Source organism: Oryctolagus cuniculus, chromosome 2 (assembly GCF_051225735.1).
Source record: "Oryctolagus cuniculus isolate XC-2025 breed Fujian yellow rabbit chromosome 2, ASM5122573v1, whole genome shotgun sequence".
NCBI lineage: Eukaryota > Metazoa > Chordata > Mammalia > Lagomorpha > Leporidae > Oryctolagus > Oryctolagus cuniculus.
The window spans coordinates 55811564-55834515 of NC_142868.1; the positions used below are offsets into that span (position 1 = coordinate 55811564).

General features: G+C 38.7%; 1 protein-coding gene across 4 annotated transcripts in view; it reads left to right on the forward strand.

Annotated features, from left to right (window-relative positions):
- Positions 1-22952, forward strand: part of GALNT7 (polypeptide N-acetylgalactosaminyltransferase 7) — a 182651-nt gene that overhangs the window by 90597 nt on the left and 69102 nt on the right. For 3 of the 4 annotated variants that reach the window (XR_016229919.1, XM_051842571.3, XM_051842572.3), the window contains exon 2: positions 7246-7706. The exons of the other annotated variant lie outside the window; for it this stretch is intronic. Coding sequence is in view for 2 of the 3 variants with exons in the window: in XM_051842571.3 (XP_051698531.3) it covers positions 7246-7706 (461 nt within the window). In the remaining variant the exon portion in view is untranslated. The remainder of the gene's footprint in view (positions 1-7245; positions 7707-22952) is intronic. 4 annotated transcript variants of the gene reach the window in all.

Consider the following 22952-nt stretch of genomic DNA (forward strand, 5'->3'; position numbering starts at 1 on the left):
GCTGGTTCATCTTCCAGATGGCTGCAATTGGCAGCACTGGACCAGGCCAGAGCCAGGAGCTTTATCTGGGTCTCCTTCATGGGTGGTAGAGGCCCAAACACATGCCATCCTCCGCTACTTTTCCCATTACTAGGGAACTGGATCAGAAGTGGAGCAGCCGGGACTCGAGGTGGTACCCATGTGGGATGCCAACAGCACAAGCAATGGCTTTACCTGCTATGCCACAATGCCAGCCCCAAACAATTATAATATTTGGTTTTACCTTCAGATTTAATGACATTCGGGCTTTGAGAAGTGAACAAATTCAATTCTTTTGGTGCTATTATATAACATTATTAGGGGAGTTATATCCTTGGTGAATTCATAAAGTATTGCTAATAAGGAAGGGTCTTTGTGATCTAATACCCTCTCTCTCATATCATATTCACTATTCATTGTATCTTTCCCTTTTCTAACAACTAAAGCAGAGATTTTAGGATTTGTCCATTTATTCAATAAATATTGAATAATTATATTCCAAGATAAGCACTGGGAATGCCATGGTACCTATGGCAGACACAGCCCTTGCCCTTTCATAGAACTTAGTCTAGTACAGGAGTTAGGAAGCAGCAAAATTTAGCCTACCACCTGTCTTTGTAAATAAAGTTTTGTTGGAATACAGCCATACCCATTCATTTATACATTGTCGATAGCTGCTTTTGCACTGAAATGGCAGACTTAAATAATTGGAACAGAGATGCTGTGGTTTGCAAAGCCAAAAATGTTTATAAATTGATAGCTTGTGGGAAAAATTAGTTCCCCTTGCTGTCACGGGTGATGATGGAGACATTACATAAATGTAGGCTACAGCCTGGAACACTGTCATTGTTGTTAGAGAGTATACACTCTCCTGAGGGCAGCAGTGGGTGAAATACTGTAAACGAGGAAAGCAACACAGTCACATTTGAACTTCAGGAGAGTCCCCGGTTTGGAAAGCTGTTGGAGAGACAGTAAATGCTGTATTAAGATGGGAAGCACCAAGATACAGTGTGATTAAGAGCATGGACTCTTGAGCCACCTTTGTCTGGATTCAGATTTTGACTCCACTGTGTGTTGATTGATCTTTGTAACTTCTATTTCAGATTTTCTGTCTGTAAAATAGGAATAGTAATCATAGTACTTAACTCACAGGGCTAAATGAGTTAATTTGTGTGAAGCAGGTAGATTTATGATCATCACTATAATTACTATTGTAATAATCCTGTTCAGAGGGGAGGGTGGTGCAGGTTAAGTCAGTGACAAGTGAGGACAATAAAAGTGGCCAGAGTCGGGAGCCACATACATAACAGAACTGGCAGGGATTCATGACTGATCAGACATCAAGAGGGTAAGTAGAACACGAAGTTGAAGATGAAATCCAGATTTTTCAGCTTCATCAGTTGAGTGGATATTGATTCCAGGCCCTGAAGTGGGAAACACTTTTGGGATGTGAGGTGGATGATAAATTCAATTTGGGTTATATTAAACTTGGATACCAGAAAGGTACAAATGGAAGTATTCAGAAAACAGTTGACTACAAATATAAGTTCTGGAGATCAGAAATATAATATAGGCTGAGGACATGGATACAGGAATGATCTGTATAAAATTGGTCTCTGAGCTTGTAAGAGAGTGAGATAACCCACAATGTGGAGGGCATGACAAGTAGACTTCTAACAGAACCCTGAAGAATACCAACAGTTTAAGACTGGAACAAAGAACAATTAAGTCTAAGAAAAGATCAAAATAAACTTTGGAAGAGATAAGCATGAAGCTTGTGAATCTGTTACAAGTTTTGAGAAATGTTTAAATTTGTAATTTTTATGTTATAGCCAACCTCAACTATAGCATCTGTTTCATAATTCAGGTAGCTTGATTTCACCTGTTATGCTATCATATTCCATGTTCTTCTAATTCCATGTTTCCTCCCTATGGAACATTAGGTAACTCAGTGTATGGTATGGCTATGGGTGACATCTAATGACGTGTTCATAGTACTCTCCTGTATTTAATGGCATTTCCTTTCCCTCATTCTTTACTTCTGTATTTTCCAATTCACTGATACAAAAAATTGAAGCAGGAGAGAATTTCTCTCTTTTTTGTGTTAAACTTGGTTTAACATCTACAACTTGAGTCCAGTATCTTACAGCATTTTATAGTGATTTCTCCCTAATTTATTAAAACTCTTCCATAGGGAATATAATTTTGGAAAGAGCTGGACACATATTGGAGAATTGGATACTTTTTTCATCATCAGAATCACCCCTCAGCTTCGATACTTACCTCTCTGTTACAGAATCAAGCTTAATTTACACTTTTCTTAAGAGTAGTTAATTCCCAAGAGACCCTTTAGTTGTTCATAAATATAAGTTGTTTCTGGCAAGACAACTGTCTACCTATTTACCTCTGATACTTATTTGGGCCCAAAGGTTTGTATATATGACAGTCAGAAGCCTGAACAACCTATAACACTGTGTCTGAAGAAAAGAGTCACACTGATGTGCAGGTTGTGTTGCATTTTAAAACTGATATTGTATTATGGGGGTATTGGTATTATATTATGGTATTGAATTATATGTGCAAAACTATGAAATGACCCAAAAGGGTGACTGAGTACAGCATCTAACTCAACTTTCCAGGCTGTTTCACCCTGTTGTTATACTTGAGTTGTTTTACAATCATGTGAATTATAGAAAGCTTATGGTAATAAAAATATTTTTATATATTAAAATGAAAACTGTTTCTGATGGAATGCAATTGATTATTGTCCTATGTATATTGACCTATTTAACATCTGTTTTAAGTTCTCTGCAGTATTCTTTTTTTTTATTATTTAATGAGCATAAATTTCCAAAGTACAGCTTATGGATTACAATAGCTTCCTCCCCCCCATAACTTCCCTCCCACCCACAACGCTCCCCTCTCCCACTCCCTCTCCCCTTCCCTTCACATCAAGATTAATTTTCAATTATCTTTATATACAGAAGATCAATTTAGCTTATATTAAGTAAAGATTTCCACATTTTGCTCCCACACAGAAACACAAAGTGTAAAATACTATTTGAGTACTAGTTATAGCAATAATTAAACACCTAAGAGTAATTGTGTATTAATTACAGAGTTCAACCAATAGTTTTAAGTAGAATATAAAATGCAACTTTTGTATTGTTGTGGCTCCCCCCCACAACCTCCCTCCCTCCCGTGGCCCTCCCCTCTCCCACTCCCTCTCCTATCCCGCCCTTCATCACGTTTCATTTTCAATTACCTTCATATACTGAAGATCAACTTAGTATATACTAAGCAGGGATTTCAACAGGCTTTACTCACACAACCGCACAAGGTATAGGGTATTATTTGACTAGTAGTGTTGTTTTTAAGTTTCATAGTAAAACACATTAAGGACAGAGATCCTACATGGGGAGCATGAACCCAGTGACTCCCGTTGTTGATTTAACAATTGGCACTCTTATTTATGATGTCAGCAATCACCCGAAACTCCTGCTATGAGCTGTCTAGGCTATGGAAGCCCCTTGAGTTCACCAACTCTGAATTTGTTTAGTCAAGGCCATATCACAGTGGAGGTTCCTTCTTCCCTTCAGAGAAAGACGCCTCTCTCCTTGATGGCCTGATCCTTCTGCTGGGGTCTTGTTCACCAGGATCTTTCATTTAGATTGTTTTTTGCCACCATGTCATGGCTTTCCATGCCTGTGAGACTCTCATGGACCTTTTAGTCAGATCTGAATGTCCCAAGGGTTGATTCTGAGGCAGGAGTGCTGTTTTGGGCGTTTGCCATTCTATGAGTCTGCTGTGTGTCCTGCTTCCCCCCGCAGGATCATTCTCTCCCTTTTGATTCTATCCTTTATTATTTGCTTACACTGGTCTTATTTGTGTAATCTCTTTGACACTTACCCTATCTTTTTGATCGGTTGTGTATTTATACTTATCACTTTACCAAGTGTGCTGGCATTGGTACCTGCCTCCTTGGTAAGGTTGAGTTGAAATCCCCTGGCACATTTCTAGTTCCACCATTGGAGGTAGGTCTGAGTGAGTATGTGCCTTCCTATATATCTCCTCCCTCTCTTATTCCCACTCCTATGTTTCACAGAGATCAATTTTCTGTTAATTTTTAAACGCTTAAGAATGGTTGTGCATTGATTGCAGAGTTCAACCAGTGGTCTTGTGTAGAGCAAACCGAGCAACAACAACAACAACAACAAAAATACTGAAGGAACAAAATAGTAAGTTGTTCCTCAACAGTCTAGACAAGGGCTGCTCATGTCATTGTCTCTCATAATGTCCATTTCACTTCAATGGGTATCATTTTAGGTGCTCGTTTAGTTGCCATCGATCAGGGAAAACATGTGATATTTGTCCCTTTTGGACTGGCTTATTTCACTCAGCCTGATGTTTTCCAGCTTCCTCCATTTTGTTGTAAATGCCCGGATTTCATTGTTTTTTACTGCTGTATAGTATTCCATAGAGTACATATCCCATAGTTTCTTTATCCAGTCATCCGTTGATGGACATTTAGGTTGATTCCTTGTCTTAGCTATTGTGAATTGAGCTGCAACAAATATTGAGGTGCAAATGGCTTTTTTCTCCCCTTTAATTCCATTTGGGTATATTCCAAGGAGTGGGATGGCTGGGTCCTGTGGTAGTGCTATATTCAGGTTTCTGAGGATTCTCCAGACTGTCTTCCATAGTGGCTTTACCAGTTCTATGCAGTATTCTTGATGTTTGTGTATTTTTTCTTTGGATTTATCTTTGCATCAGTGGTAACATCTTACAGATTTCCTTTCCAATGTGTTAATTAAAATCTATGTCCCATGTTCAAAAATGTCTCATGTTATAAGCATATATATATGCTTAAATATCCATATAACATTTCTTTTTTTAAAAAGACCTATTTATTTAAAAGACAGTTACAGAAAGAGATAGAGACAGAGAGATAGAGAGGTCTTCCATCTGCTGTTTCACTCCCCAAATGGCCATAACAGCCAGAGCTTAGCCTATCCTAAGCTGGGAGCCAGGATCTTTAGGAGCTAGATCAGAAGTGGAGCAACCGGGACTCAAACCAGTACCCATATAGGATGCTGGCACTGCAGGCTGGGGCTTTAACCCACTGCACCACAGCACAGGCCCCTACATATAACATTTCTAGGAAAATTCACAATAAATTGATAGCTGTGACTGCCTCTACAGAACAGAAGGCAGCAAAGTTTGCTTTTCATGGAATGCCCTTTTGGGTCTTTTACATGTGCTTGTGTTACCTAAACAGTTAACTTTTTAAAAATCTGTTCTGATAGTATTAACTAGAACAAAAAAAAATACTAAAAAGGATAAAGTATTAAATTGTACATCAACAGTAAGGACAAGGGCTGATTAAGTCACTGTTTTTCATAGTGTCCCTTTCACTTCAACTAGTTAATACTGTTGGTTGAACTCTGTAATTAACACACAACTATTCTTAGGTGTTTAAATTTAACTGAAAAGTGATCCCTGTTAAATATAAGAGTGGGAATAAGAGAGGGAAGAGATGTACAATTTGGGACATGCTCAATCGAACTTGCCCCAAATGGCGGAGTTAGACATGTGCCAGGGGATTCCAATACAATCCCATCAAGGTTGCATGTACCATTGCCATCTCACTTGTCCAGGTGATCAATTTCAGTTCACAATTGATCATAATGATAGGTCTGAGTCAAAGGGATCACATAAACAAGACCAGTGGCTGCTAATACTGATAGAATAAAAAAAGGGAGAGAATGATCTAAAATGGGAAGTGGGATATACAGCAGACTCATAGAATGGCAGATGTCCTGAACAGCACTCTGGCCTTAGAATCAGCCCTTAAGGCATTCGGATCTGGCTGAAGAGGCCATGAGAGTATTTCAGGCATGGAAAGCCAAGACACTCTGGGGAAAAAAAAAACAAACAAACAAACAAAAAAAAAAAAACACACAAACAAACAAACAAACAAAAAACCAAAAAAACCTAAATGAAAGATCTCTGTGAGTGAGATCCCAGTGGAAGAAACGGGCCATCAAAGAAGGAGGTACCTTTCTCTGAAGGGAGGAGAGAACTTCCACTTTGACTATGACCTTGTCTAAATAAGATCGAAGTTGGCGAACTCAAAAGGCTTCCATAGCCTTAGCAACTCATGACTGGAGCCTAGGGAGATTACTGATGCCATAAACAAGAGTGTCAAATTGTTAAGTCAACAACAGGAGTCACTGTGTACCTACTTCTCATGTGGGATCTCTGTCCTTAATATGTTGTCTAATGTGAATTAATGCTATAACTAGTACTGAAACAGTATTTTACACTTTATGTTCTGTGTGGGTACAAACTGATGAAATCTACTTAATATATACTAAATCTTCAGTATATAAAGATAATTGAAAATGAATCTTGATGTGAATGGAATGGGAGAGGGAGCGGGAGATGGGAGGGATGCAGGTGGGAGGGAAATTATGGGGGGTGGGGAAAGCCATTGTAATCCATAAACTGTACTTTGGAAATTTATGTTTACTAAATAAAAGTTTTTAAAAAAAGAGAGAAAAAAAGTTAAAGAGAAAAAAAATCTGTTCTGAATTCTCTAAATTCAGTCTTTAGTGATCTCTTACCTGTTGAATTCACATCTGCTAAAATCATCAGTAGAGAGTTTTCTATCTAAATAAGCTAATAGATGAGTAAGTTACTCAACATCCTACAACAAGTCTTACTTCAGTAATCTTTAAAACAAAATTTTAAATTTTATTTTTGAGGTAGTCCTAACACTAGAAGAATTCTGGTCAGATGGTGTTAATGCTATTACTAATCTGTTAAGGAATCATATAGTCCTAGTGTGGAGTTAAGTGGCAGACATTTTAGCCTGTTTTAATTAAATATCCTGGAACCTCATTGCTCTAACTCTTGTTAACAATATTCTTTACTAAGAGATCTTTGATAGAGTCAAGTTTATAAAGGGAAAAGGTAAAAAACACATTTGTCAATTTATTTTGGAATTGTAAGGCAAGGAAATAGCCTATTTCATGCTATCTTCTACCCTGAATGTTATCTTCTAGTGGGAAGTCCTGATTAATGACCTGCTTGTTTTTCACATTTTAAACTTTTTAATTTTTGTTGCTTCTGTCTTTTTTTAAGCATGAAAATTGGTATCATAAACTCTACTCTGGTAGTCTACCTTCATGTACTCATTATATATCCCCCATCCCTTTTGTATAGGAAGACAGAGATGTCAATAACCCCGTGCCTAACCGAGGAGGCAATGGATTAGCTCCTGGGGATGACAGATTCAAACCTGTGGTACCATGGCCTCATGTTGAAGGAGTAGAAGTGGACTTAGAGTCTATTAGAAGAAAAAACAAGGCTAAGAATGAACAAGAGCATCATGCTGGAGGAGACTCCCAGAAAGACATAATACAGAGGCAGTATCTCACATTTAAGCCTCAGACATTCACCTACCGTGATCCTGTGCTGCGCCCAGGGATCCTCGGTAACTTTGAACCCAAAGAACCTGAGCCTCATGGAGTGGTTGGTGGCCCTGGAGAAAAAGCCAAGCCATTGGTTTTGGGACCAGAATACAAACAAGCAGTTCAAGCCAGTATTAAAGAGTTTGGATTTAACATGGTGGCAAGTGACATGATCTCTCTGGACCGCAGCGTCAATGACTTACGTCAAGAAGAGTAAGCACATATCCTCTTCTTTCTAAAATTGGGGGAACTACTGTTTGGTGGACATTTAGAATTAGTTAGAGTGTTACATAGAATTAGTTAGATCGTTAGAGTGTTAGAATGGAGAAAATATTTATGGTTTTATTAAGGATCTTTGGCCTGCAAAATGACCAGAAAAAGGAAACCTCTCCTTGTATGCCATCATATTAAAGGCAAGATGTAGAAAATTCTGGGGTCTTCTGTGTCAGTGCTACTCAAAATGTGGTTTCCAGACTGGCATCAATTTATGAATTTTTGTTACAAGTCCACAGTGAGAAAATAAGTTCACACTGGAATGTCAGTCAACCACACTTTATGTTAAATGCTTCATTTAGTTCAACTGACAGTTTTTTAGTAGTAAAGGTGTCTTGATATTGTTGATTTCCATTCTGGAGCATGTTCCTAACTTTGTTGGAGAACAATAGCAGACAGTAACATTATACTGGGTATCTCATATAATTTGCTAGATTTCCTTTACTTTTTTTCCTCAACATTGAAACTAGAAATTGAAACACTTGAGAATGTGAAAAAGGAACATGCAGACATAATAAAAATGTGGCCTAAACTTTCATATTCTTTTCAGATAGTATGATTTTAAAATGAAAGATTTCCAGCTCTTGACTTCTGATAGACAGTAATTATTGAAGGAGCTTAAAGCTTTTCTCTTCCAGCTTATTCAATAACTGTTCTATTACTTTAGGATCTAAACAGCTTTTATTAATGTGAGTACTAATTCACTGCCATTGGAAAACTCTCAGAATTCATTCCTGGTGATATATTATTGGCATAATCTTCATTTTAAAAGATTGACACAGCAGGTGCATGCCTTCCCACATCCACTCATAAGCACACATATATACACATACACTATCATTCTTTATGTCCACTAAGTAAAATTCTGTGTCTTTATCATGCTACTCTATAAAAATTAAGCATTCATGCATTTATTGGTAGGATTGAGAGGGAATAAATGAAATATGCAAAAAAAGTAGAAATGTATGTAGCATTGTGGTGGTCAGAGACATACTCTCTTATTCAGAGAAGAATTTGAGTATCCCAAGGCGTCTGAAGGAAGAATCTTGAGCAGTTTATCCCTAGTAAAGTGGAGACATGCCTAGACATAGAGTTGCCAGATTTAGCAAATAGAAATACAAGAAAGGGCAGGTGTAGTGGTGAGGCAGATTAGGCCATTGCCTGCAACACTGACATCCCCATATGGGTACCTGTTCGAGCCCCAGCTGCTCCATTTCTAATCCAGCTCCTTGCTAATATGCCTGGGAAAGCAGCAGAAGATGGCCCAATTACTTGGGCCCCTGCTACCCATGTTGGAGAACCAGATGACGCTCTTGGTGTCAGCCTGGCCTAACCCCAACATTTGAGGCCATTTGGGAAGAGAACCAGTAGATGTAAGATCTTTCTGTCTTTCCTTCTTTCTCTGTAACTCTGTCTTTCAAATAAATAAATAAATATTTTTTTAAATACAAGAAATTCAGTTAAATTTGCATTTCAAAAAAAACAGTGGAATAAACTGATTCCAAATATGGCAAAGAACATATTAAAAATTGTGTTAGCTTCCTTAAATCCAAATTTAACTAAATGTCCTTTAAGTTATCTGATAACTCTTCTGGTCAAGAGGGTAGTTGTTAGCGGGTAGAACCCTTTAGGACCCATACCAGGACCTGTATTCATTCATCTAGAGTAGGTGCCAATTGTGTTAAATATAGCCTTGGTCATGCTGCTCACCTCCATTGCAGAGCTACTGTGATACTTTGATGGGTGGCATCCTCATCACTGCAACAGGGATATAGTGGGGAGAAGGATTCTACTTACTGACCTTCTAACATGAAAGGACTTACTGAAACTTAGGCAGGCAGCTCTCACAACTTGGCCATTTAAAGTCTGAGGTTCACAGCTGTGATTTCTTTGTAATTACCCAGCAAAATTGTAAAATTCCTATTAACCCCTACGTGGTTTGCTGTGAAGAGCCTTCTCTTTACACCATAATTAAAGTATGTCTCTTTCTGGATGGTGTTCTTCAGTGCTGTTGCTACAGTCAGAGGGTAAGCCTAGCAATGTGTGAATGGAGATTTTAGCACATGAACTACTTATTTAAAAAAAAAAATCAAATAAAACACCAAAATATAAATTGCTAACTTTTCTATGTAAAAAATATGCTTTAAAAATCAAATTACATACAAAATTTAGAGCAGTATGCTGAGTCATCCTCTGTGCCTCCCGTTCCTTCCCCTCTCACATGGAAGTTCTCAGCAAGGCCTCTTGTTTCTACTATCACAATATCACTCAGACTATTTCTGAGTCTATTTCTTTCATCTCCACTTCCACCACTGGAGTCCTAGTAATCATGATCTTTCCTGGAATCCCTGCAAAAGCCTCCTTACTGGTCTTTTCATTTCTGTTCTTTCTCCTGATTGCTTATTATCCACATAGATAAACCCAAACGTAACCTATACAAAACCATTCTGTTTCTTTCCACTGCTCTTAAAAGAAAGCACAAATTCCAGATCTGCAGCAGCCCCTGTGCTGTGACCCTGCAAGGCAAGATGTGTCTTGCAGGTCTTCTCTTGAGGCTGCTTCTGGTCCGCCTTCCTCTAATTGTTTAGCCTTTCTTGAGTCCTTTGGGTGTGCTCATCCCTCTTCTGTGGTGCTTTTTCTTCCCTCCTGTGGCTGGCTCCTTCCCATCCTTTAGGGCCCAATGGAACTTCTGTAACCATGTTGTCTAATTGGATAACACCTCTTTATTCTCCATCACTGCTCTCTGGCCACTTCATTCATAGTATTTATTAAATTTTATTATTAGATACTGGTTTATTTGGCTGTGTATTGGTATCTTTATCACTGGATGATAACTCCTAAGAGCAAGGACTATGTCTATTTTCTCCCTCAGGTACTCCTAGTAACTAACACCTAGGATCTCAGTAGTTCCAACTTGGTGAACGTCTGCTGAGAGAAAGAATGAATCAATGAATATAGTCTCTCAGGTTCAAACCTTGGCTCCTTTACCAAATATGAGATCTTTGACCCTCAGTTTCCTGTAATCTTTAGAATGGGTCTAATAGACCAGTCTGTCAAGAGTAGACCAAAAGTCTTATTACAGGCCTGTTGGTTACAGACTTAAGTATTATTAACTGCTTTAACTGCTGTGGTACTTTCTTCAATACTCTCATGTTCAACCTTTGACTGCTTTCAGTTGCCATTTAACTTTGATATTGTCTGTTGCTTTTTAGAACCCATAAATGTCACATACTGCCTTTATATCATCTTGCTTCCACTTGTACCTTCTGTGATGGCAGGCCTTCCTCTGCTTTTTTTGAAAATTTTAGGCACACCGGGAGCCATCTCAACCTCCCGTCTTTCTGAGTCCTCCTTGCCAGCCTCCAGTTTTCTTCCTTTCTATCTGTCTCTCCTCCTGTATCTCCCTCTCACTTCCTTCATTTTATTTGCCTTTCCTTTCCTCTCCTCTTCCTCTTCCTCTTCCTTTCTTTGTCTTTTTTTTAATCTTCCTTTCTTCTATCAAGCTGTGCATAGGCAATTGTTTTCCATGTTCTTTTCTCTTACAACTGGAACAGTACCTAGAAATAGGATGTGGCATATTTTTGCGTATATCATTCCTGTAAATATTATGTTTCCAATCAAACAACTGTCCCAAGACAAATGTGGCAATATGTTTAAATAAGTTTAATATGTCAAAATACTCTAGTAACACTCAGAAACTTTGATTAACTAAATTCAAATTATTTTTTTAAACTGGATTCTTTTTCACACTTAAAAATGAAATAGGATCCATTTATTTTTGGACACTTAAAATTCAATGTAGAGTGTAAAACAATAATTTTTAAGTACAGTTTTTCATAAGTTAGAATGTGGACAGTCCTTAGAATTTCCTCTAAAATAAAAAAAAATACCCCTACCTAACATTTTGGATATTGTGTAATATGCAGATTAGCACTTTTCTCCTTTCACTGGCAACATACTGAAAACAAACCATACATCCATATCAAACACAAACACACTCCCTCGCCTTCGTCCCACGTGGGAAATGTGCTGGTGGTGTTGGCTTTCTGCAGCTTTAGACTGTAGGTCTTAACAACCTTGTTCTTTTGCCTCTATCAGTCATACAAATGAGCCACCTGCAAAGCTAAAAATAAACCACGCTTTGGGCTGTTCATCAAACCGTACATCTGACATTGTGGTTAACTTGTTCGTTCTTGTGGCTGTTCCGTAGTCCTTTCAGATGAATGTTCTGTACTCTGGAAGCAGGAGAGGACTGCCCAGCTGCAGCATGAGTCATACTTATGTATATGATGGCTTTTATTACATTCACTAGCTGAGTAATTTACTGGCTGTTGATTGCTTGTTAAAAGGGTGAGCAATAGTATTTTGAGTGAACTGGAGACCTACTTCTTTTTTAAAGACTTGAGCCAAAAATGACTTCACCTGCCTTCACACTTATTTTCTATTTTAAAAAGTGTATGATTTCTATCACAGTTATACAGATATTAATTTAGTATTTCTAGTGTGCAGGGCACTATGATAGACTGCCAAGGGGTGATTCAATGAGAAAATGTAGTCTCTACCTTTGAGGAGCTCACCATCTACTGGTAAGGAGAAAGGAATGAACACTGCAATATAAGGTGGAATGTAAGAGCCACAGGAAAGGTATGAGAAAAATTATGTGATTCAGAGGATGTAAAGGCCACATCAAGTTACAGAAGAATCGGAAAGGGATTCATGGAGTGTGTGCTAGGGAAAGGCACTGAAGGATGGACAGGGGCCCCTAGGAAGAGGGCACAGAATAGAAGAGACATTGGCGAGAGTTATTTATATAGGTCAAAAAGTGTATGTAGAGAGACAAAGCTGTAGACAAGCAGGACATTGGAAGATCAATACCCATCACAATGTCTGTACTGAATTTGGCAGCCAGAGAAGACCTGTTGAAGGGTTATAAAGAGAACTTGGGGAATATCTGACTGATGGAGTGTCTGGAGGGGAGTAAAGGGCAGAAACCTGTTATGAGGTTGGTGGGTTATTGGCATTAGAGGAAAACTTCAGTGGAGGTTGTAAAACCAGGAAAAGGAGACACAGTGTAAGAGAAAAGAAGAGTTAGAATCAGTGGGTTGTGCCAGGTGGTCAAGTGAAAGGAGGAGTCAAAGATTAATCTAAGACTTTGGAGATCAGCCACATGAAGCAGAATGGAGCTATTATCAGACATAGGGCAATTAGGATAAAACAAACCCTTCCACCTGAAGCTCACTTATCTAAACCAGAGTCAGTCAGGAAGAGCAGCCTATTTGTAGGAAAGAGGTGGAAAGTTCTGCTTATGAATATGTTAGATTTTCTTCTAATAAAGTTTGAGATTTTATTATTTTATCTCCTTTCCTGTGAACTACTGGTATAAACACATGGAAATTATTCTTGCTCTTTTTCTGCCCAAAAAGGCAGACAATCAAACTTATATAATTCAAGCTGTTTTATTTCAAACAAGTGAATTTTTAAATATTTTGACTTGATCAAATTCATCTTCTCCTAATATTTAACCTTTCCTCCCACCTATACACCTTTTTATGTTTCTTATTGTAGAAAGCTCTTAGTCTCATTTACAAAGTGAAATAATAGACATAAAAGTACTTTGAAATTCTCAGAGCTATACAAATGTTAGTATGATTGTTAATAACTTTCTTAAGCTTGCCTGAAAGAAGTAGAAGTTCTTTAAAAATATACATTTTACATTTACATACATACTTTATATACCAGATAACTCTCTTTTTACCTAATTCCAAAAAGATAACTGATTTTTTATACTCCAGTTTTATTTAAAATAAACTGTAGCTGTTAGCTTTTCTCAGTTTCTGTCCATTTTAAATGCTGTCTTTGATACCAAGTTGTTTAGAAGATAGTGCTATAATTTATGAAAGAGTTGCTTTCATAAAACATTGATTTAGTTGAAATGTTATAGCTTTTCTTTTCAGTTTCTATGTATCATGTCCCATAAATTTCAGCGAGATCTAACTAAAACCTTAGAACTTCTCATAAGAGATTCAAACAAATAATTAGAATAATCCCTCAATCATGTATACACATACATATATGAATCATGTATCTGCATATACATTTCAGTACTTGACCTCAGTTTCCATTATCAGAATATATGGTGTTTCTAAATGACCCTCATGCATCCATGACAGTTGTTAACACACAATCTTTTTCTCATAGATTACCCCAAATCTTTCTTACTTTTCAGACTATAATTTGCATAGAACTAATCTATAAGAAGCACATTTGGAAGTGGGTTCAGAGGACCCATGATAGAAATGTTGTTTCTTTAGGTCCAAAAAGTGGTTTCTAACTGGCCAGAAAATTTTGACTCATGGAAACTTTTCTTGCGTTCAGGGGTTTTTCACATTAACCTTAAAAATGAGTTATGTTCTGATCCCTGGTTTCTTTTCTTGTTTCTCTTTTATACATATTTGTGCAGACACACACACATTCACATTGCACTTAGGGATTTTCTCAGTTATGGTAGCAGAGCTGATTTTTATCTAAGGTCCTGGCTAGCTAACAACAGGAGATGTATTCATACAAACTGAAATTATTATAGAGATCAGGGGATAATGTATGTCACCCCTATTTCCATAGCGTTTTAGAGTGGCCCACTTTCACAACTGAGGCTGCAGGAACCAGAAATGGAGATTTGTTGCTGTAAGCCTCCGTTAGCCAAGAACCAGCATTCTGGAATCCCTGTCTCTCACAAGCGCCCTCTTTCCATTTGCCAGGGTTCTGGGATGATTCACTTCCCTTTGTGGAAAATACTCTTGGAACTCAGGCTTCATTTGGTTCATGAGCTCGTTCGTTCCCGCTCTGGTCATTATCCAAGGTGCTCCTCTAAGAGGGGAGTTAGCTTCATGTCTCCACCCTTGATCCCCACCTCCAACTCCTACCACCAGTCTCAAAATCACAAAATATGCCTGATAAAAAGTTAGAAAACCATGTTGAGTTTAGTGTTTGCTTCACAGTTTTCTAGCCCAGCCAAGAATTTAGAGTAAGTTTCCTGTAGGTTACTTACAAACTATATTTATAGTTGCACCACTGGGTATCCCACAGCATCCCACCCAATGACAGACAATTTCAGGAAAAGCTTGACTCTTTTTATCTCCAGATTAAGTTTCCTGCCCGTTGGGAACACTGACATGGTGCCCTCCCTCCTTCCTTCGAGCATGATAGTTTTTACAACCTTTTCAGAGTATATATGATTAGTGTCTTCTACTAAAAGGTTTTCAGTTCTTCACTTTAGATCCAGATGTGCCATGTTACAGGACACCAACCTCTTCCCTCAGTGGGTTAGCAAGACCCCATCTAGCAGTGTAGCAGCTCAGATGATTGGACGCAGCAGGACCATTAAATGCAGCCTGTTTACTACAACATGTATTTCTGTGATACATATCTGATCTTGTGTGTCTGGTAAGTAGGGAAACGATAGAAATTCACTGTGGAAGTCCTTGTGCTTTATAGATTTCCTTCTGCATGTTACTGTTTGGAAGTGATCAGGGGCAAGATATCTCATAGTTAAAGAAAGCCCAATGCCTTTCTCTGAAGGGAGGAAGGAACCTCCACTGTGATATGGCCTTGACTAAACAAGTTCAGAGTCGGTGAACTCAAGGGGCTTCCATAGCCTAGACAGCTCATAGCAAGAGTCTCGGGTGATTGCTGACGTCATAAATAAGAGTGCCAATTGTTAAATCAACAACGGGAGTCACTGGGTATATGCTCCCCAAGTAGGATCTCTGTCCTTAATGTGTTTTACTATGAAACTTAAAAACGACACTACTAGTCGAACACTACCCTATACCTTGTGCGGTTGTGTGAGTGCAGCCTGTTGAAATCCTTGCTTAGTATATACTAAGTTGATCTTCAGTATATGAAGGTAATTGAAAATGAAACGTGATGAAGGGCGGGATGGGAGAGGGAGTGGGAGAGGGGAGGGCCACGGGAGGGAGGGAGGTTGGGGGGTGAAGCCACAACAATACAAAAGTTGCACTTTGTAAATTCACATTTATTAAATAAAAAAATAACTATAAAAAAATAAAGAAAACCCAAACAATGTTTTTATGAATGCCTTAAGGGAAAAAAGAGTCACTCCTGCAGAGGTGTCTCTCTAGTGCGAAGGTGGTGGCTTCAAACCTAACTGCACTTCTCATTGTGTTAAGCTGTTTGGAGAAGTCACAAGAGCTTCCAGTGAAACTGAGAAGGAAATTGATTGATGAAGAATTATCATTAGATCATGTCTTTAATTTTGGTGTTGTTCTGTATTAGAAGCCAGTGTTGGCCGGCGCCGCGGCTCACTAGGCTAATCCTCCGCCTTGCAGCACCGGCACACCGGGTTCTAGTCCCGGTCGGGGTGCTGGATTCTGTCCCGGTTGCCCCTCTTCCAGGCCAGCTCTCTGCTGTGGCCAGGGAGTGCAGTGGAGGATGGCCCAAGTGCTTGGGTCCTTCACCCCATGGGAGACCAGGAGAAGTACCTGGCTCCTGCCATCGGATCAGCACGGTGCACCGGCCGCGGTGGCCATTGGAGGGTGAACCAACGGCAAAGGAAGACCTTTCTCTCTGTCTCTCTCTCACTGTCCACTCTGCCTGTCAAAAAAAAAAAAAAAAAAAAAAAAGAAGAAGAAGAAGAAGAAGAAGAAGCAGCAGCAGCAGCAGCAGCAGCCAGTGTCTTCAAAGATCCACAAAGAGTAAAACATGAGCCCCTGGGTTTTAAGGCCACAAAGGATGGACAGTGATACAAAGTACAAATGTCAGTGGTGATTTTGTGCTGATTGATTTGTTTTCTTTCAGACTCTGGTCCAAAGTCCCCTAAATTTTAAGGGGTCTGTTCTTGTCCCTATTTTTCCCTGTTTTCTTTAACAAAAAAAAAAAAAAAAAAAAAACAAACAAAAAAAAAAAACAAAAAAAACAAACAAACAAAAAAAAAACATGGTTTTGCAAAGCAGAAGTTTACTTGGAATTTGCTGAAAAATATGGCATTATAAGAAACACTTGACTACACTTAAAAGGGCAGTCAAAACCAAACAACCATACATAGGGTGACAGTATGACTGCAAAGCCATAATAATGAGGAAGAAAGGGAGAGATTTTCCACCTTTAAGATTAATAATTTACATGAAACTGTTAAACTAAGCATAAGTCAACATTGAAGGAAAAGACTCCTAACCTCTCCATTTATTCTAGAAACTCAGCACCATTTTAAAATATAAACAGCTCTCAATGAGCATGTATTCCCATTGGACTACACACCTGGGTGAAACTTGGACCAGTGTAAAGCCAGGACTTCCTCTTGCCATGCTAGAATGTAAAGACCCAAGATGACAGCCTCACCCTTTTCACATATACAAGCGGGTCTCCACCTCCTGAATATCTGGCAGAAAGACCAGTGTTGGAGAAAAGACAAGCTTTAAAAGTCACTGAGGGGGTTAGGCTTTGTGGCATCTTGGTTGAGTTAGGCTCAGCTTACAGTACCTGCATCCCAAATCAGAATACCTAGGATCAAGTCCTGCCTCTGCTTCTGATCCAGCTTCCTGCTAATGCACCTGGGAGGTAAATACTACCACCCATGGGACAGACCTGGATAGAGTTCCTGGGTGCTGGCTTCAGGATGGCTCAACCCCAGCTAATGAGGGAGGTGGGAATTTCTCTCTGCTTCTCTCCCTCTCTGTCACTCTGCCTTCAAATAAATAAATAAATGAAACTTTTAAAAAAAGAGTCATTGTGCCACATCAGAGCCAACTAGGGAGCCTTGCCTTCCTCTCAAATTGTGGCTACATCTATTCCTTAACCCAGAGAGGTAATGTGTGACAGCTCCCACACAGTAAAGGCAGGTTGTTGAAGAGTGCTGTAAGGAAAGACCATCAACACCAACCTTGTGTTTGTTGGCAAGGATTACGGAGGTAGTAAAATGTGTAATTTGTTACACAGCTCCTTGCATGCACTTATAAGTGACTTAATTGTCTTTGCTCATTTTAAGCTAAATATAGAAAACATGTACCTGGTCTATCACAGATAGACTTGTCATTTCATCCTTCTTGGAACATATGAGGTGAATGTACTAAGAAGTAAAAAGGGTTTAGCATCAAAGCCAGGCTAATCATATGACTGAAAATTATATAAATAACATAGTTGAATTAAATGCAGCCCTTTTAGTGTATCACTGGGAAATGGCCCATAGCTTTGCTTTCCTCTTCCCTGAATCCTGGGGGAGAGTCCATCCTTCAAAATGCAGTTAATGTGTAGGAGGAAAATTGCATTTTTAATAACCTAGTAACATCCTAGAATGAGCACTGCCATCTCAATCAAATGAAAAATATCTGCATTTTCAAGAATAGAAAGTCCCGATGAGCAAATTAAAAACCAGGGTAAAGGATTCTGGATAACGATTTTAAAAACCGAAACTACACATTCTTTAAACTCTAGAGGTGCACAATTGTCACTTTAAAGCAGAGAGCTGTGAAGTATTCTGTAAAAGAGAACTTGACCTGCTTCTGGGCTTCATATTTTGTGGGGCAGGAGCTCCCTCCAGAGCCTAAATGCACCAACCTGCAGCTGGTGTGGCTCCCCATCCTAGGAGGATTTCTTTTTTTTTTTTTTTTTTATTTTTAAAAAATATTTTTATTTCCATTTGTGCAATCAACTTAGGGTTTTTTTTTTTAAAATCAGTATGTGCTTTTGATCTTTATTAAATCAATTGTGCCATCAAAACTGATCACTGAGAATATTCACTAAATTGGAAGAATAAAAAATAGTAAAGAACAGTGAAGGTGGGCAGGGGTATTTTCTTTTTTTTTCTTTTTTTTTTTTAACTTTTATTTAATGAATATATGTTTCCAAAGTACGAATAATGGATTACTATGGCTTCCCCCCCATACCATCCCTCCCACCCACAACCCTCCCCTTTCCCACTCCCTCTCCCCTTCCATTCACATCAAGATTCATTTTCGATTATCTTAATACACAGAAGATCAGCTTAGTATACATTAAGTAAGGATTTCAACAGTTTGCTCCCACACAGAAACATAAAGTGAAAAATAATAGATGATTTTTTTTTAATGATGATGAAATCAGATCAGACCTATTGTCATGTTTAATCCCAGTGAGAGTCAAGTTGGGAGTTGATAGTTTCTTTTCTTTTTTCTTTTTTTTTTTTTTTTACAGAGGATCAGTTTAGTATGCATTAAGTAAAGATTTCAACAGTTTGCACCCCCATAGAAACACAAAGTGAAATATATTGTTTGAGTACTCGTTATAGCATTAAATCTCAATGCACAGCACATTAAGGACAGAGATCCTACATGAGGAGTAAGTGCACAGTGACTCCTGTTGTTGACTTTACCAATTGACACTCCTGTCTATGGCATCAGTAATCTCCCTATGCTCCAGTCATGAGTTTCCAAGGCTATGGAAGCCCTCTGAGTTCTCCGACTCTTATCTTGTTTAGACAAGGTCATAGTCAAAGTGGAGGTTCTCTCCTCCCTTCAGAGAAAGGTACCTCCTTCTTTGAAGACCTGTTCTTTCCACTGAGATCTCACTCACAGAGATCTTTTGCCAGAGTGTCTTGGCTTTCCATGCCTGAAATACTCTCAGGGGCTTTTCAGCCAGATCCGAATGCCTTTAGGGCTGATTCTGAGGCCAGAGTGCTATTTAGGACATCTGCCATTCTATGAGTCTGCTGAATATCTCACTTCCCATGTTGGATCACTCTCCCCTTTATTTATTCTATCGGTTAGTGTTAGCAGGTACTAGACTTGTCTATGTGCTCCCTTTGACTCTTAGTCCTTTCATTATGATCAATTGTGAACTGAAATTGATCACTTGGACTAGTGAGATGGCATTGGTACATGCCACCTTGATGGGATTAAATTGGAGTCCCCTGGTATGTTTCTAACTCTACCATTTGGGGCAAGTCAGCCCGAGCATGTCCCAAATTATATATCTCTTCCCTCTCTTATTCCTACTCTTATGTTTAACAGGGATCACATTTCAGTTAAATTTCAACACTTAAGAATAACTGTGTATTAATTACAGAATTAAACCAGTCATATTAAGTAGAACAGACAAAAAAACTACTAAGAGGGATAATGTATTAAGTTGTTCATTAACAGTCAGGGCTATGCTGATCAAGTCACCGTTTCCCATAGTGTCCATTCCACTTCAACAGGTTTCCTTTTTGGTGTTCAGTCAGTTGTCACCGATCAGGGGGAACATATGATATTTGTCCCTTTGGGACTGGCTTATTTCACTCAGCATGATGTGTTCCAGATTCCTCCATTTTGTTGCAAAGGATTTCTAATGCGGATTTCTCCCCCAAATGAGAGGGAGTGAGGTGGGGAGCAGTTTTGAAGCAGGACAGAAGAGAAATCTCTCTGAAAGCTTTTGATGAAATCTGTGTGAACCACAACTACTTAAGAAAGAAGCACTGGCTAATCTTACTTAAACACAAAGAAGAATCTGTAGGGTTTGTCTGGTTCTTGACCTCATATCTTGTGTCACTATGGTACTGGACTTTGCCTCTGTAGTTATGGGGCTGACAAGAAGAAGGACTGGAACTAGCAGTGTAGTAGGGGATGTACACCAGAGAAGTAGAATAGCCCAGAAAGACAGATTCCAGCCCTGGATGTTTACACTTGTGCATGTGAGTTTTCAGGAAGATTTCTCAGTCACTTTCAGTGATGGGTGAGCTGTGTCTTCCACTTGCACATAATTAGCCCTGTTGCTGTGACTGCACTTCTTTCCCTTGTTCCTCTGTCGCAGCAGCTAATGAAGACAGTCCTCAGTAAGTGACAGTAAAGATCAACAGCATCATGTCCATTCATTGAACATCCACTATATGTCTGTCAGCATGCTAAGTTTTTTTTTTTTAAATACACAAATAATCTCCAATCCTTATAACCAGATGGAAACAGTGTGTTCTTGTTTTCACATGATGGAAATGAGACTCAGAGACATAGATAACTTGAAGGTCACATAGCTAGAAGATGAAGGAGCTGGAATTCAAATTCTGGCTTACACACCACATTGCCTCATTAGTGATGCTGAACTAACAGCTGAAGGAAGATGTTACAGTATGCTAAATGATATTAGCTCTTTAAAGAGAAAAGTGAAGAATGTCAGTAGAAAATAAGAGGCAAAGACTTTGTATCTCATTGCAAAATTTTTTCTTGCCTCTAAAACAGTCTTAGTACTGTTGACTTTGGGGGCTGTCCTATGCGTAGTAGGATGTATTTGGCAGTATCTCTGGCATCTACCCACTAGATGCCAGCAGTGCACTCAGACAATTCTGTTATCTCTGGTTGTGATAGCCTTACCTCCAGACTTTCCCACATGTTCTCTGGAGGACAAAAACTGCCCCTAATTAAGGACCACTGCTGTAAGATCTCAGTCAGGGCAATGTTATGGGGAAAGGGAGAGTAATACATGTAAAGAACTGAGATAAGATTTGTTGCATTGAGAGAAAGAATGGAGACAAATTGATGGAATGGGACAAATAAATGGGAAGAATTGGTCCTAGGCAAGATAAAGTTAGTTATTAGAAGTGGAGAGTTTAATGAAGAGTTGTTATACATTCATAGATACATAGATATCTCTCTTTTCTTTTAGTCTTGTTTATTTTTGTTTTTTTTTTTAAGATTTATTTATATATGTATTTGAGAGGTAGAGTTAGAGAGAGAGGGAAAGACAGAGAGAAAGCTCTTCCATCTGCTGGTTCACTCCCCAAATGGCTGCAATGGCCGGAGCTGAGCTGATCAGAAGCCAGGAGCCAGGACTTTCTTCAGGATCTCCCACGTGGCCCCAGTGCCATCTTCCATTGCTTTCCCAGGCCATAAGCAAAGAGCTGGCTCAGAAGAGGAGAAGCCAGGACATGATCTGGTGCTGTAGGCAGAGGCTTAGCCTGCTAGGACACAGCACCAGCCTGTTATTTTGAAAGACAGAGAGAAACCCTCAATCTTTAATCCACTAATTCACTCTCTCGATGCCTGCAACAGCCAGGGCTGGGACTGGCAGTAATCAAGAGCCTGCAGTTCAATCTGGATTTCCCACATGGGTGGCAGAGACCCAACTATTTGAGCCATCATCATTGCATCTAGGGTCTTTCAAATCAGAATTGGAAGTGGAACTGGGACTCAGATCCAGACATTCCAGTATTCCAGTATGTGATGAGGAGGAGTATTCTATGTTCTCTTAACCACTGTGCCAAATCCCCATGCCTCTTTCCCTCCCCACCCCTTTCCTTTTCTGTCTGAAATATATCTGAAATGGAATAGAGGGAGCCACTCTTTTTCCATAAATAAATAAATGACCAGATTCTGTCATTTATTGACTCCCACATTTCGGTCACCATTCATCAGTTGTGGCTGCTGATGGCACTTACAGAATTTGGTGCATATTTTTCTGGACTTTGTCCTAAGTTTTTAAATCCATTCCTCTGTTGAATTATCCCCCTGATTTCTAGTCTCATTCTTTTTAACTATAGGGTTGATAATATTTGTAGGAGGAAATTATTATAGGTTACAAGAAAAACATTGATAATTCTTATATAGCCTTTGAAGATAATTTTATACTTATCAAGGCCACTGTTAAGAACTGGCTTGTAAATATTGGTACCACTTTGCAGCAAGTACCAGGAAAAATTATATAAAGGAAAAAGATAAAGTAATCTACTCAATTAACAACATGGCTCATCAGATCCTACAGACCAGCAGTTCATTACTAAATTTCTGTTTATGTGTATAACGTCAAAGTTTACCCTATTAAAATTAAAACAGAAAATTTAAGTTATTAACTGAATAGTAAAAGTAAGCTAATTATATGTTAACATAGTATATTTTATTTAAAAAAGACTAGATTTTCCAAGATAAAAAAAATGAGAGTGGCATTGTTTTGGATTTTTATTAATTTTTTTAATGTCACATATAGAAGACAGCTGGGTTCTGGTATCTACTTCTGGATTCAGTCTATGTCTATATGTTGTTTCGATTGAAGTATTTAAAGGAAATCTGCTCTCACACAGATATGCAATTGGAAAAGTGAGAAGTATTTCAATAGTTTTTAGTAATTGTAGAACCTCCTTTCTGATACTTCATCAAATCTCAACAAATAATAGTTTTGAGGTTTTCTTAAAGTTGCTATGTCAAATCTGGAACCAAATAAATGAAC